The sequence below is a fragment of the Amphibalanus amphitrite genome, unplaced genomic scaffold (assembly GCF_019059575.1).
Source record: "Amphibalanus amphitrite isolate SeventyFive unplaced genomic scaffold, NRLGWU_Aamphi_draft 001921F_arrow, whole genome shotgun sequence".
NCBI classification, from domain to species: domain Eukaryota; kingdom Metazoa; phylum Arthropoda; class Thecostraca; order Balanomorpha; family Balanidae; genus Amphibalanus; species Amphibalanus amphitrite.
This window is the reverse complement of record NW_024883414.1, coordinates 42,479-57,191: the sequence shown is the minus strand read 5'-3', so window position 1 is coordinate 57,191 and position 14,713 is coordinate 42,479. Positions and strand designations below refer to the sequence as shown.

The 14,713-nt window shown below is 52.8% G+C and overlaps 1 protein-coding gene across 1 annotated transcript in view; it reads right to left on the bottom strand.

Moving 5' to 3' along the window:
* Positions 1-14,713, bottom strand: part of LOC122375790 — a 62,678-nt gene that overhangs the window by 19,236 nt on the left and 28,729 nt on the right. Inside the window, exons 4-6 of the mRNA XM_043355295.1 lie at positions 11,211-11,348; positions 10,263-10,447; positions 4,754-4,880 (exon numbers count right to left, since the gene is read on the bottom strand). Of these exons, the coding sequence (XP_043211230.1) occupies positions 4,754-4,880; positions 10,263-10,447; positions 11,211-11,348 (450 nt within the window). The remainder of the gene's footprint in view (positions 1-4,753; positions 4,881-10,262; positions 10,448-11,210; positions 11,349-14,713) is intronic.

The following is a 14,713-nucleotide window of genomic DNA, read 5'->3' as shown; positions in this document are numbered from 1 at the left end:
TGATGCTCTTCGACCACTTTATGACCACAACTGAGAGCCGCAGACCTTTCTGTTCAGAGGCAAACATCACATAAAATTTGAAACGATGTTGTGAGGATGGAAAAGTGAGCGGATAACCAGTCAGATATACCCAGTTACATAAATGGGCAGACAGCGGATTGATGGATGCAACAGGTTTAAAAATAAGGTACTGGTCTACTCCAAACTAAAGATGCTTTTAGCGGTCACATATAATTGATGTTATGTAATAGGATAGTTGAAATAGGCGCATTTCAGCTGAAACATTTGCCTCTGATGACCAGCTCGGCTGAGCGCGGCTGCCATCAGTTACATAAGCCGCGTTCGATTCCACGAGTCATGAATTAGCTACGGCGGTCAAAGTTGCCGCTGAATCAGGACCGGGGCGATTTGGTTCGAGTGAGGCCGTCCTGCGCCGCTGACCTATCGCGAGTGGCGTGACTGCCGCACCAAGCGGAGACCGGAGACCCATTGGACGCCGACCCAATGAATAGACATTAGGCAGTCAGGGTGTCGACGCCACAGTGCATTGAGTTGGTTCTGAACGCTGACACGATGCTATACAGAGACAGAACAGTGCTAAACGCTGGCATACTAAAAGCAGAAATCATGTAGAAGTCCCCACATGTAGAAATCTCCCCACGCTGAGCCAGTATACCCCAAAGCAGTCTCCCCGCTGTCCCTCCTATCTCCGTTCCACCAGGGTCGGCCAATGTGCAGAGGTCGGCGTCGACATGGCCTCCTGAACGGCTCCATCGCGCGCGGCGCCGTCCGCCCGCCGGTCCGCTCCCCGGGGCGGCCGTATCGGGCGGCAGTAATGGCCCGGAACAGAACGGACCGCCGCCGCCGCTACCGGCGGACCGGCCGGCGATCGCGAGAGGCCGGCACCGTCATTAGTGGTACCGGGACTGGGTGTACCGGACTGGGCTACCACGTACTGGGACTGACTGTGTAGGACTGGGGTACCACGTAACGGGACTGACTGTATGGGACTGAGGTACCACGTAACGGGACTGACTGTATGGGACTGAGGTACCACGTACCGGGGCTGACTGTGTAGGACTGGGGTACCACGTACTGTGACTGACTTTGTAGGACTGGGGTACCACGTACTGTGACTGACTTTGTAGGACTGGGGTACCACGTACTGTGACTGACTGTATGGGACTGAGGTACCACCAACCGGGACTGAGTACCGACTGCGTTAGATTGTGGTCTGTGGTAGAACTGGGACTATCTAATGGGAGGAGGAAACGGACGAAGGCAGAACGGTATCGATTGCCAAGAAACGCTGGGTACGTACATACTTAGCACGGTACAAAAGCTGTCTCAAAAAGCCTCTCTGTCTCTGTCCTGAAATCATGTCTAATCGGTAACCATACAGCAGGACAACTCAAATATTTCCCCTAAAACCGCCAGTGAGCGCCCGAATTCTCCCTGTTTACCGCCAGCTGCGCCGCGGTGAGCGGGAGCTAACCATTGGACCGCAGATCGGAGAGGGGGATCCCATCGGCCGTCACAGAGGCCATTCCCACCTAATTTACGAGACGTAAAGCTTTCAGCGCTGAATGCCGCTGGTTGAGTGTAATTGCCGCCGTCGGCCGGTCAAGGCCGGCGCAGCGGACGCGCCCCACAACACACGCCACGGGTGAGCGCTGGGCGCTGAAAGGGTGTGGTCCAAAACAGATAAGCACTCGCCGGTCTTGGTATACGGGGTAAATAAGATATAAGGACCAATCAAATAAGATCATCGGACTAATCAGACAGCCACAGACGCCTTTGTAACGCGAAGTCCGGTACGGCTGAGTGTGTGTGTGTGTTGCGGCACAGTATAGTTTCAGGCGCCTGTGAGCAGAGCCATCTAGCGGTAGCGTTTGAAACACCCACGAGGGAGTGTCAACCGGTTCCGCATTCCTTACGGTAACCCCCACATTTTCGAAACAAACGGCTGGTTTGACAGTCCAACCATCCCAGCTAAATAAAATCGCTCTTGTTCACCTCAAAACTACGCGGATCACATAAAAAACGAACAGAATAAAGGCAGCCATCCGCGTCTGCTTCCAAAACCTAGCATCATCCCCATATCCATATCGGCGTCAGTGAGGGGACCGGCCGTGCGCGGCTATGTGCGCACTGCAACGTTAAACTTTGGACTCTGAATTCTGCCATAGAACCGGGATTGCGCGATGGGAGGGTAGAGGGCAGGGTCAACGCAACAAGCTCCGCTTAGCGGGGGCCCTGTCCTTGTGAATCCTTCCAATCAAAGGGTTCGGACTAAATTTATGAGAAAAAAAAACTATCCCGGCCGTATTCCTCCAAACCACATCCTTGCTACCGTTGCTGACACACCATCTCCGATATGACGATCATCGTCCCGCGCCTGGTTTCCGTCCAGTGACCATCACCGCTGGTCTCCCGGTCCCCCTGGTCGGCGGAGACCGTCCTTGGCCCGGCGCGGGGCCGCGCCACCCGCCGCGGCGCGCCACTGCTCGTCGACAGGGACGGAAGCTGAGCGCGCTCGGTTCGTTAGCTGACGGCGCGGCGACCCAGATACAGCGGCATGGGCGGGTGATCAGGCCGACCGGGCGGGGAGGGGAGTCCCGCGGCACGCCCGAGGCCGAGCGCCCCGAGTATCGACTGGGGGAGGACAGAGTGCCGCCGCGCAGCCAGATACAGATACTAGCAGATCGCCGATACATTAACGGCGGCCAGGGGCATTCAGTTCCCAGTGTAGGGTATACGAAAGCGTATACCAACGTCTCTTGCATTCACCCATGGTTGTAGCTGCAAAGTCTGCAGATATGCAGCTGGCAATTTAGGTTGAGTGCACTGCATGTCTGGACACCATTGAACCCATTGAAACTACCTGCTCGCAAGATGCACCAATAAAGGTCACATTCTTAGACATTCGATTTTTAGACCGCCCGCCCGCTGTGGCCTTTAGAGGTTCTGACGCATCGCCTCACCCCGCCACCCAACAGGAGGGGTGAACAACGGCCCGCCGACGGTCACCGCTCCCACTCCGTCACAACACAACACTCCGCCCAGCTCACAACACATAGCAGCTTAAAGGTCGACTGTCGACCGGCCTACTGTCAACAGGGCTGGGTGGACGGCGCTATATTTTGGTAGGAGTTCCGAGCATGCTACCCAGATGTGGCCCAGCCGGTGCAGTGGTATAATCCCTAGGGCGGTCCGATCCCAGACCCATCATGGACAAAACAGTCCACCCGTCAGACACACGCCGCCCACAAGGCAGAAACTGACGCACTGAGCCTGAGGTAGTCAGGTAAAAACGCAATTCCACCCAATGAACTACCGGCTGCCTGCGGGCAGACCGACTATGTCCGCCTTGGTGAAACATCCCCAGGTTCGGAGGGAGTTCCCGGCACCGGGAGCCGGCAGCCGTTTGTGATTGGTAGAGTACCAGCGCTAATGTTATCGGAAGCCGGCGGGCGTCGCTGACAGGAGGGCCGGTCCAGCACGCCGAGACCGGTAAATATTTCCCTCGGCGCTACCACATCCTCAAGGCAGCCAATGTCGATACGCACACACAGCGGGACACACACACATACATACAACTGAATGCAGGCGAGGCCAAAGATAGTCTGACAGCCAGGGCAAACATACATACACGGGCACACAAACACACAGATACACACACGCATCGAGAGACGAAGGGAGCCACCGAGCCGAAAAGATCTCACGGCACTCAAAAATGTTGTTAATATCCGCCTACAAATCCGAGACTGATCAGTTTGAAAAATCCAGAAACTGATCAGACTGGCCTGCATTGTTGGACCGACAGTCCCGGGCGGGGAAACCACCCTGATTGGTGCATCTTAATACGGCCGCCGCTACCGCTGGCGGACAAATCCATCGAACGTCACGGTCCGAACAGGCCGACGGAGCCGTACATATTTGACGGGACGGACGGCAAGGCACTGCAGCGCTCCGTATGTCGTGATGTGAGCGGTTGAATTTAACCCAACCCCAGTCAATGTTAACGGTGATGCGTCTGCGATCGGTGCAGCGGGTTGGTTGGCGGTGCTGAGTCATTTACGGAGTATCTGTCAGAGTAACAAGCTAATTGGGAGTAGGACATGTGTTTGGTAAGTCGGTATTCCAGTTAACTGTTGACCTAATTGGGGAGAGGTTGACCGTTGTGGTAATGTTGAGTGTAACAGAGCCGTACAAGGTTAGACAGTCAATGACAACGTCGGAAGTGCTAATCCGTCAACTGGGATGTCGGGTACAAGTCTTCTTAAAGTCAATTAATCATTGAAAAGACTCGACGCTTTATCAATGGGTTACTGCAGTCTCAAACCGTCCTATAGGTCTGTAGCTCACAGCACATTCAAACATAATTAAAAATCAAACAAACTGAAACTACCACGCATAGGAGGAACTTTGTGCCCAGTGCCCAATCTCTCCCAATTCCACGCCGGCTTGGCTTTGGAGCCGTAACAGACCGCGGAGGTCAAGGGCACCGCTAGGGCGGCGGCGGATTTGTTGCGCCCGGGCGCACCCCTAGCTCGGCACAAAGTTCCGCCTACGCGACCACGTTAAATGAAGTGCTGCCATGAATCGAACCCACACAAAACGTGTATGCAAAATGTATTACTAGTCACACAGCTAGCGAAAACCACCAGCACACCCCCTAGCTGTCAACTACTCTGAAGCTGGACCTTTCCCGCTCCTACTCCCCAATCCCTCCGCTGCCGCCGGGACTGACCTTTTCGCCGAGTTTGTGCCCCTCCTGCACGCTGTCCGAGATCGGGTTGAATGTGGACCGATTCTGTGTGTTCTTCTCGATAGCACCAGTCAGGGCGTCCATCCATTCGTCTCGCTCCTTGTTCGAGCTGAAACGGGGTAGCAGAGTCAGGTCAGGTCAGCTAGGGTCAGGTCAGGTAGGATCCGGTTCGATGTGGGGACGTGAAAACTAAAGAGCAATTTAGGGAAAGGTTGGTATGCTTAGACGTAGCCGCGGGGTTGGAAACTTATATAAGTTAGAGTAGGTAGTTAAATTTGTCTAAAGCGGTTCCAGTAGGACATGGGATTAGTTATGTAATTGCCACGTCGGGTAGGTCAAGTGAAGTTGGATATATCCATTTAACTTGACGAGAGAGGCACATTCAGCTCGGCTCGAATTAGCGTGGCCGGCTCGGGTGCGCCGGGACACATTTAGCTCTGACCGCGCTGGTGACCTTTCCGCCCCGGGCGGCGCGGCGGTGTGAGTTTGGCTGACCCCTCCCTCTCTGTCCCGTCCCCCGGCTCCGCGCCGCTCCTGGCGGCCCCTGTCGGGACAGACACCTGTAGAAAGGTTCCTGGCAGCAGCCCGCTGACCTTTTCCACAAGACGCGGCGCCCAAAAGCATTTGAATGCTGTTGAAAGGTCACTAAAGGTCACCGGCAGCACCGACGCCGGCGCTGACGTCATCATCGGCAGTGATGGTGACAGAATCAGCCCGTCCCCGCCCCGCCCCTCCCCCAAACAGCTCCAACGAACGGAAACCCGTTCGGGCTCCACGTAGTTACAGCGAACCATGGAATTCGCATTACTTGTTTGTCTGCATAGTCATACACACAGAGATGACAGACATTTGAGTTCCTTCCATACTGGTCGAGTCTGGAGCGCTCATGGCACACATATGGCGCAGAATTGAGCCAGTTGATCGACGAGTGAAGGACACTGCCACTGACGGGCTGGGATTTCCCAGTGGGCTGGCGAGTCAAAACGTGGCGGAAGCGCTCTTTGATGTGGTATAAAAAACGTGGTAAATCAATTGCCCGGCAGATGTGCTCTGCGACATAAATACCTAGGCTGCCCCAAGGCTGCCTTGACAATAAAATAAACATTTTGTTGCGTAGGCATATTGGAGGAAAATAGGTACTCAGACAAAAATACCTGTTGAATTCAAATGGAGTTGAAAGTTAGCATTTTTGACGAGCGCCTCGCTCACGACTTAAGGCTGCCCCACACTGGAACTCGCATGCGGGTTGCGAGTTTGCGGGTTTTGAGTTTGCGGGCATAATACTAATTCATTGAGTGATTACACCGTTTCCTTATGGCCACTCCATGAATGCAGTGAAGTCGGTACACCTTCAGAAACTTACATATAGTCGCAATACCAGCGCAACGAACCAAAATTCGACTCCAAAGAAAAACCCGCAAACCTCGCAGAACTCGCAGACCTCGCAGCGAGGAAAATCGAAAGTTGACTTAAAATCAACTTTTGGAATGCGATGCAAGTTCGTTCGCTTGCTACAAAGATGCAGACCCACTTGTTACATGGTGGTGTGGGTCACTCAACATAGAGTGTATTCTTTACTTTAAAAGAAACCCGAAAACCCAAAAACTCGCAACCCGCATGCGAGGTCCAGTGTGGGGCGGCCTTTAGATGGACCGGGAAAATCTATGGTTTGGATATCCGTTTAGGTAGCAGTAGCACTGAGAACGTCAGATGGTCAGCCGACGTGACACTATTCCTGCTACGATCGATCGCAAGGGACGGTGCCAGGTGGCGCTGGCACAGCCAGCCAAGATGACGCCACCAGCTTGACCGATTCCATGTTGGACCCACGTCTGCGCTCACAGACCACAAAGTCTTTAAAATAGAACAGTAAGGTTAACATTGAATGCGATCACGAAAACACCTGTTGATAGGACTTCGTCGTCATGAAACCATATCAAAACGACAAAACGGCATCTAGCTAGCGAAAACATCCCCCGAGACATTTTTCCTACCCTCTCTCTGATGCTGTCAGGGGCCAGGGCACTTCTAGCGATCGTCCCCAGCGACTCTCTCTCTGTCTCTCTGTCTCTCTGTCTCTGTCTCTGTCTCTGTCTCTGTCTCTGTCTCTGTCTCTGTCTCTGTCTCTGTCTCTGTCTCTGTCTCTGTCTCTGTCTCTGTCTCTGTCTCTGTCTCTGTCTCTGTCTCTCTCTCTCTCTCTCTCTCTCTCTCTCTCTCTCTCTCTCTCTCTCTCTCTCTCTCTCTCTCTCTCTCTCTCTCTCTCTCTCTCTCTCTCTCTCTCTCTCTCTCGCTCTCTCCGGCGCACTCGGCGACAGATTATGCACCTCCGTCGGCCGGAAGCGACCGTTTCCGCCTAGTCGGCCGTGCGCGCCGACTTCTTGTCGGCCGCACTGGGACAGGATCGATGCCAGCACGTTGACACACTGTACTTCGCACACATCACGACAGAATTTCACCCGGCCGCTCACCAGTTGCCGTCACATTCGTTATAAAATATCACCGGTCGACGACTTGGGTCGAACAGTGTATGTATGACGGAAATAGCAGGCGGAAATGAGGCAAACGCCACTGTCAGACAGCGAGCTGCTATTACGGTGACGGCGACGGAGAAACGATGCATAAAATGCAATCCGGAAACAACCGGCTGATTGATATAGACGCCGATGAGCGGAGAAATGATAATAATCGCACAAATCACAGAAAAAATGGCACCCATCGGAAGAGTGAATCAATAAAGTCGTTATTCAGCGTCTCAGGGCAGGCGGTAGCCATTTAGTGAATGAAAGAAGATATGAGTGAAACTAAAACGCATACAGAACATTTATTTATCCAATGGGGGACTTCGATTACCAAAAGGCTCAGGCTAGCTTCTAATTTGTGCTGAGCTCAAGGTTGTCTAAAAACTAATAACAGTTCTTCCGAAGCAGCAAACTTCATTCGTTTGAGCGATAGACAGCAAGTATGCCACTTGTCTGCGTCCCGGCCTCACAGCAGAGCCAATCTTCTTTTTCAAAAACAAGGAGCCTCGATAGAGGCCCACTGCGGCAGCTAGGAATAGGTAAAACCGCCGGCCACATCCGCGCGCGGAAGTCAGCCGCTGCGTACCGGGCACGAGGTGTCACGTGCGGAGCACACAGTGAGTCACTGGCTCACTGGTCCAACAGTCACGGGTCAACAATCTAAATCACGAGTCATAGATCACGAGTCACGGGAAATTGGTCACGGGGCACTGAGTGTGAACAGCCAAAGGATCAGCAGGCGCAGGGTTCGTCCAGTCTCCATCGAGACATATTGTGGGATGGTACACGATTGGCGCTTCTTCAGATATACCCGCTCTCACTATCCCGCCTGCTAATGAGCCTGTTACTTGGTAAAATCTAGTCAAATCGTAAAAAGTCCAGTTAAAAAAACGAGGAATTTAACTTTAATAAGTTATTCATCTGCAATGTTGGTTGACGTATTCAGGCGCGAAGCTGCTCAATAGGTACTCATCCATTAAGTTCGGAAACCTCGTAAGTAAAACTCCGAAAGTTGATCACATCCACCAATTCAAGTGAAAAGGAAACAGTGGAGCTAACACCAGCCAAACTAATCGAAAATGCCCAGTGTTTAACAGATTTTGGGAATCACCGACATAGAGGAAAAAACGACCCAATCTGGAGCACTGGTTCACCCCGTTCCACATCCCGACAAGGAGGATCTGACGTAGCTTCAGTATCCGCGCCCCAGTTGAGTCACTTCCCCAGGATCTCAGGGCCCCTCGGGCGGTAACTGACTCAGTCTGGAGGGTCAGTCCGGGTATTACCATCCCAGTGTCATGGTCGGGGCCTAGCGACAGACAAATTGTCCGGAGACGATTATGCGCAGATCCTGATTGAACGATGGGAGTCGCGGAGCGTGTTACTTACACAAGGGTAAAATAATTCAAGCACATTCCTTTTAATCACAACGTCTTTTAGTGGAAGTAAAAATGGTATAATATCAATTTTGAGCTAAAAGCCCATTCACCCACAATTTCAATTCTTTCCAGCCCTGTGGATCACCCCGGAAAGTGCCCCCCCCCCCCATCCCACCCGAGCGCGTGCTCCGTGACTCATTCTCAGCTGTGTCCCTTCCAGAGGCCTAGCTGACCCGCTGAGTTCCGGGGAGGGAGGGATAACCGCACTCTGTCCGGGTCGCACCAAGGACCGGCACCCAGCAACAGAAGTGGATCCAACAGACTCGGATCCGTCAACGGGCTGATACTGGCACAACAGAGACAGCGAGCGCCGAGGATGTAGAAGAATACCGGGTACATAATAGTGCTAAATGAAAACATCGAATTGCAAGGAAATCCGTCTATGGCTGCGTATACTTATAAGGTCACGCAGGTGAAAACTTCGCCACCAGCACGGGACAAAAGGTAGATGGCGCCGTGAAGCTGCTTTGCCTCGTGAACTTACTAAAGTAAGGAATGAAGCTGGCGACGGAAGGGAGTTGGGACGAGCCCGTTCTCACGGCACTGTAGCTGAGGTAGCGCTCGCGCCGGTACTGATGACAGGATGGCGGGTGGCGCTGTCCAAGTCCAGGGCTGTTGGATGGCCACGAATGGAGCGGGAACATGGGAGAGGACCGTCTGTGAACGGAGGACAAAAACGGCAGAGGACGGTCAGTGAATATGGGGGACGATAAGGAGGGCACAGGGGATCGCCTGTCAGCTTAACAGACAGACCCTGGGACAGACCGCATCGGAACACAAAGAAAGAAAAGGTGCCGGTGGTGACCTTACGCTTCCACCTCATGCTAATAGCTTTTTTTTGTCAATATGGTAGTCCAACCATTGAATAAAATCAATAAATTTAACCGTCTAGCTAGGAATGCTAAACAGCGCGACAACGTTAAAGAGTTCTCCGAATTTCCTCATACCCCGGGGTCAGACAAAAGCTGCCTCCCATCTGCCCCCTGTCTCTTAGCTAGCGGTCAGGCTGAAGCTCCCCTTCCCGTCTAGTCGCCCCATCCCTCAACTAGAGATCAGGCTGAGGTAATCTTTTCCGCCCCTGCCCCTAACCCACCTAGCCACCTTCCTCCTACCCCGTGCCCCCCCACACCTATCAGTCAGGCTGAAGCACCCTCTCGTCTATCCCTCGGCCAACCCCCTAGTGGTCAGGCTGACTCCCCCTCTAGTCGTCCCACCTAGCAGTCAGACTGAAGCTCCCTTTCCTATCCCCGCCCCTTGCCTAGCGGTCAGACTGATGCTGCCTCCTCTCCTACCCTCTCCCCAGCTCCAGCCACCTAACGGTTAGATCACAGCCACTTCCTCTCTCGGCCCCTCGTCCTGCACCTAGCGGTTAGCCCACATCTACCTCTCCCCTCATCCGCTGCCCCTCACCAGCAGTCAGGCAGAGGCCGCCCCCTTTTCTCGCTCTCCCCACCACTCACCTAGCTTTCAGGCACCAGCGGGTCAGGCTGAGGCTACCTAGTACCTCCCCTTTCTCCCCTCCCCACCGCTCACCTAGCTTTCAGGCTGAAGCTGCGAGCCGTGGAGACGATGGAGAACTCGTTCTGGTACTCGTCTGTGGCGCCGCCCGGTTCGCTGATGTGCATGCCAGTCAGCGGTAGCACGTAGTCGAGGTTTAGTGGGCCAGAGGCGGCCGTAGCCGAGCCGGAGTAGCGCGTCAGCAGCAGACTGTCCGTCAGCTGGTGAACAGAGGGAGGGGACGGTCAGCTGCAGTTGGAGTAGTTTTCTCATACAGTGGCATTTCATGCTTTTTGGGTAGGAGCGTCCCTGACCATGCCCAAAAGCATACAAAAATGTCAACGTTTAAGCCAAATAGTATGTCGCTGTTCGCGTCTATAGGATGATTTGTTCACTGGCATAACACTGGACTATGGCTATAACCTTAGTTGGTATCAGTTCCAAATGCGGTCTCTCATGTCCCATCCCCCACGAAACGGAGTCATTTCAATTGGATAAGCATCCTAGGATAAGAAGGCGCATACCAGCTATCTGCAAGTATGTAACTGCAAGCATAACCAGTATACACCTCACTGTTGACTGTATCCAAAGCAACGGGCTGCGATATCGGCTTTCCCCTGACCCCCTGCACCGACAATCAGAGCAGTGTTATCGCTCGTACACACAGAGATCGCATCATCCTCTCAACTGTGATGGCTATCAGTCAGCTCAGCACACACGGGCAACAGACGACAGGCTGGTGCAAAACGCCCACACGACACACTCGCAGAGGGAATCCACAAATGGGAATATACCCAATGTCGATCATTCATGAATCAAATTGAGTGGACCACATTATGAAACACAAGTCACTCAAACACCTGAAACAATCACCACTGCGATAAAATACCACTACGTAACCACGGAAGGGAATCTACCCGTTTGACGATTACCCTATACTCCATTCATCACGTTGAGAGCCCCACGTTACCGCCGGTAGCGTACCAGTATGACGAAGCGCGGCTGCGGTCCTTTGCGGCACTGTTTCATCAGCTCCCCCTCGCGGAGGAAGGTCCGGCCCGGTTTGACGATCTCGGTGTAGCGCAGGCGGTCCTGCAGCTGTAACAACTTACGGAAGTTGTCCTGCGGAAAGACGGGGGGGGGGGGGGTGTCAGGGGTGAAGAACAGCTTTTTTTCTTCACAAAGACAGCTGTGGGGGAGGGTAGATCAAAAGGCTGAGTGATTTCCGAAAATAATGGTTTGCAACCAGACCTGCTATGTGTGTTATAACACCATTCAGTAATAGTTGAATCCCTTTCATGATAAGACTCTAGACCATTTTCAAAAACCTCAAAGGGATAACATACCCTTTGAGTTGATACACGTCGTCACATTGTCTGATAACCCAGCCAGGTTTTATTGACAGCCGTCACCGTGTTGGACAACACTTGGCGAGGCGGCACGTCGACCAGGCACAGGAGAGAGGAGCGGAGGTGGCGGCAGAGTACCGGAGGAAGCCGCCTATTCCTGGAGTGGCGCGGAGGCTCGGCGCCAGCCGCCGCTTCAGCTCGTGGACAGCCACTGAGGAGAGGAGGGGAGAGAGTATGGGATCACAGGAGAGGAGGGTCAGGGTAGGGAGGTGTTTGTGAAATTTTTGGACCAGCACAGGAACAAATATAGAGCGAGGGGATTAACGACCGTTAGTCAACGAAGATGCAATATTATGACATGGAAATAACGACAGAAGGTCAATCGTATTGCAATACGGCATCGAAGAAAGAACCAACTGGTCTTTTCTCAACAGCAGCATTCGAATTGCTAGTTCACCTTCGCAAAGTCTAAGTAATGCGTACCTACTTAAAGAGCTTGCCAACTTTCATCCATACGAGTATACCGTAACAACACAGCTGTGTAAAGCACCAATGGTTTCACAGGTGAGGGCATTGATATGGCCCCACTAAGCTAACACGGTGGCCTGCTTCTGTGGCGCCGCTATGTGGCAGACGGTCGAACCACAGCTCTTCCAGCGAACCCGTAGGTGGTGCTGCCAACTTGGCACAGTCTGTGCCTGCCTAATTGAGACAATCCAGGCCTCGCTGGCACTCTTACCACATCGAAAGCTGAGGGTATTCACAACAACAAACTTAACAGAGAATTTAGCTGTTAGAAACATCAAACGAGCGTAACGCTGGTAAGGTATGAAAGAGAAAGAAGACACCCGAAAAAGAAAACGGCTTCTGGAACATGACTTCTCCAACCAGCCCACCCCAAAAGACTCAAACAAAGGCTGTGTCGTTTTTGCACAGCACCGCACGTCGACACGTGTGGCAGCGCGACAGAGTCAAACGGAGCAAGCTGCCGGATGCGATAGTCGCCCCAGTGAGGAAATGTGGCCCGCCGCCCGACCAGCGCTAAACGTACATACGCAACACAGACTGAAGCGACGTGTCGCCTGCTACGGCACGGCCGGCCTGTACGAGACCAGTTCAGAAAAAAAACCTGCGGCGACGGCTGAAAATCTAGCCAGATCCGAATTGTGGCTATGCTGAGAGTAGTGTATGATGAGGGTAGTGCAGCGATGATTCAACAAACCGGATAGGCTAGGGGGACCTCTTCCCGTCAATATCGAGTTGCTACTTGCTGGAGACGGCATGCACTGAGGACAGCAACAACTGTGGAGTGGATACCAGGGAGCTGGGAACTAGGAGAACTGGAAAGCCGGGAGATTAACACAGGAAGTCGAGTATTGGGACAAGTACTGGGACGGAGATGACAAGTGACATAGTCATCAAAAACTCAAAACGAATGCACAATCAAATACCATGCAGCTCAAAGCGCCACTGAAACTCCAGTATCGCCACGACTGTTCCACTCAAGGCCTTTCGGTCCACCCAGCTGGTAAAACCGGCTCCTCCTATCGGCGTTATTTTTCGACACGAGCTGCACGAGTGAAGATACCCAGAGACAAGGCACCATTGACGAAACACAGAGCCATGGTCGAGGTAAACTAGCGAGCCCTGGAACGAATAGGGAAAACAACGACGAACCGGTCACTCACAGGGACTGCGGGGAAAAACTGGCAAAACGTGAACGATGGATCTTGAGCTGTATTGACGGACTCGACTCAAATACTATCATCCAGACTCGACGTTATAACACTTGAAAGAACATTAAAATGTGAGAACACTGGAAATGAACAATAGATACACAAAAAAGAGTCTAGAAGTTAAGATCTAAATATTTTTCTGATGCGTTTACAACCAATCAGATGGAATATGTAAACGTGGCAAGCAGTTATCGAATCAACCAGCCCAGCGTTAGTACAGCCCACCGCTAAAGTAATGTAGGGTTTTACCAATCTCAACGGTTGGCTTTGACTGGCGATTGTTTAATGCGGAGTGATCGAAAAGAAGATGTCAATAGCTAAAGTTGCAGCTGCAAGGGTGACGATACATATAAGCTACATTCAAGGTTTCATTGTAGTCTGGCTAATCGTTCCTAAGCTTCAGAAGCAGAACATACCCATGACTGAAACCCCACATTACTTCTGCTGTGGACTGTACTTCATCTCAGAGTTAATGCCCATAGATTTGCACCATATTCCCCAGCCCGTCACAACGGGTACGTGCCACATTGCCACTCATCTCAACCCATGAAACGGGCCGCCCGCCGTCTAATACGCAGAAAGGGCTGTCGCCATTCCACACAGGAAAGCGACGCTCGCGATAGGGCCTGTCCAAGTGTCCAGTGTCCCCAAGGCCGGACGGGGGAAGCGGGACCAGCGATAACAGAGGGCCGAGGGGCATCCCCAGCCGGACCGAGGCAGCGGCCCGCCGCCCCGGTGGGCGTACAGGCACACATACAGTCAAACACGGACGCACACACGCAGTACGCACGCGCCATGCGCTAACGTAAACATGGGCGCAAGCTTGTGAGCTAATCCAGCTGGTCACATGAATGGGGAGTCGAGACGAGGCGTGACGAAACACTGGCTACGAAAGACTATTTCTGTAGTTCGGAGATCGACCATAATAATACCCCGGACACGGAGATGAGACATTCAGAAGGATGACGTCATGGATTGAGAACAAAAACCCTGATGGCCTTTCCGACGTCTGCCACTGACTTCCGACTGGCTCTCGTCAATGGAAACCAGACCCATGGAAACCGGTCAGCACGCGGAGTGGCTCTTTGTGTTTAACGGCTCATCTTAGCCCATTCTCACGTCTGTGCGGTGCACTCTGCAGAGCCCAAAGCCCGAGGCGGCGCAGCGCCGACAGACAGACAGACAGACAGACACGGCAGGCAGCCCGGGGCTCTCTGACGAATGGTGTCATTACCAAACCACGCCCACAGAGCACACACAACCAGCTGCCAGGCAAGGGTAAACATCAAACAGTCCGAGTCAAATTATTTTGATGAGGTGCTATTAAATCCCGGCATAAAAATCGCCATGACATGCACAATGCACATTGCACTGGCCATCTGACTTGCTGGAAGGTATACTG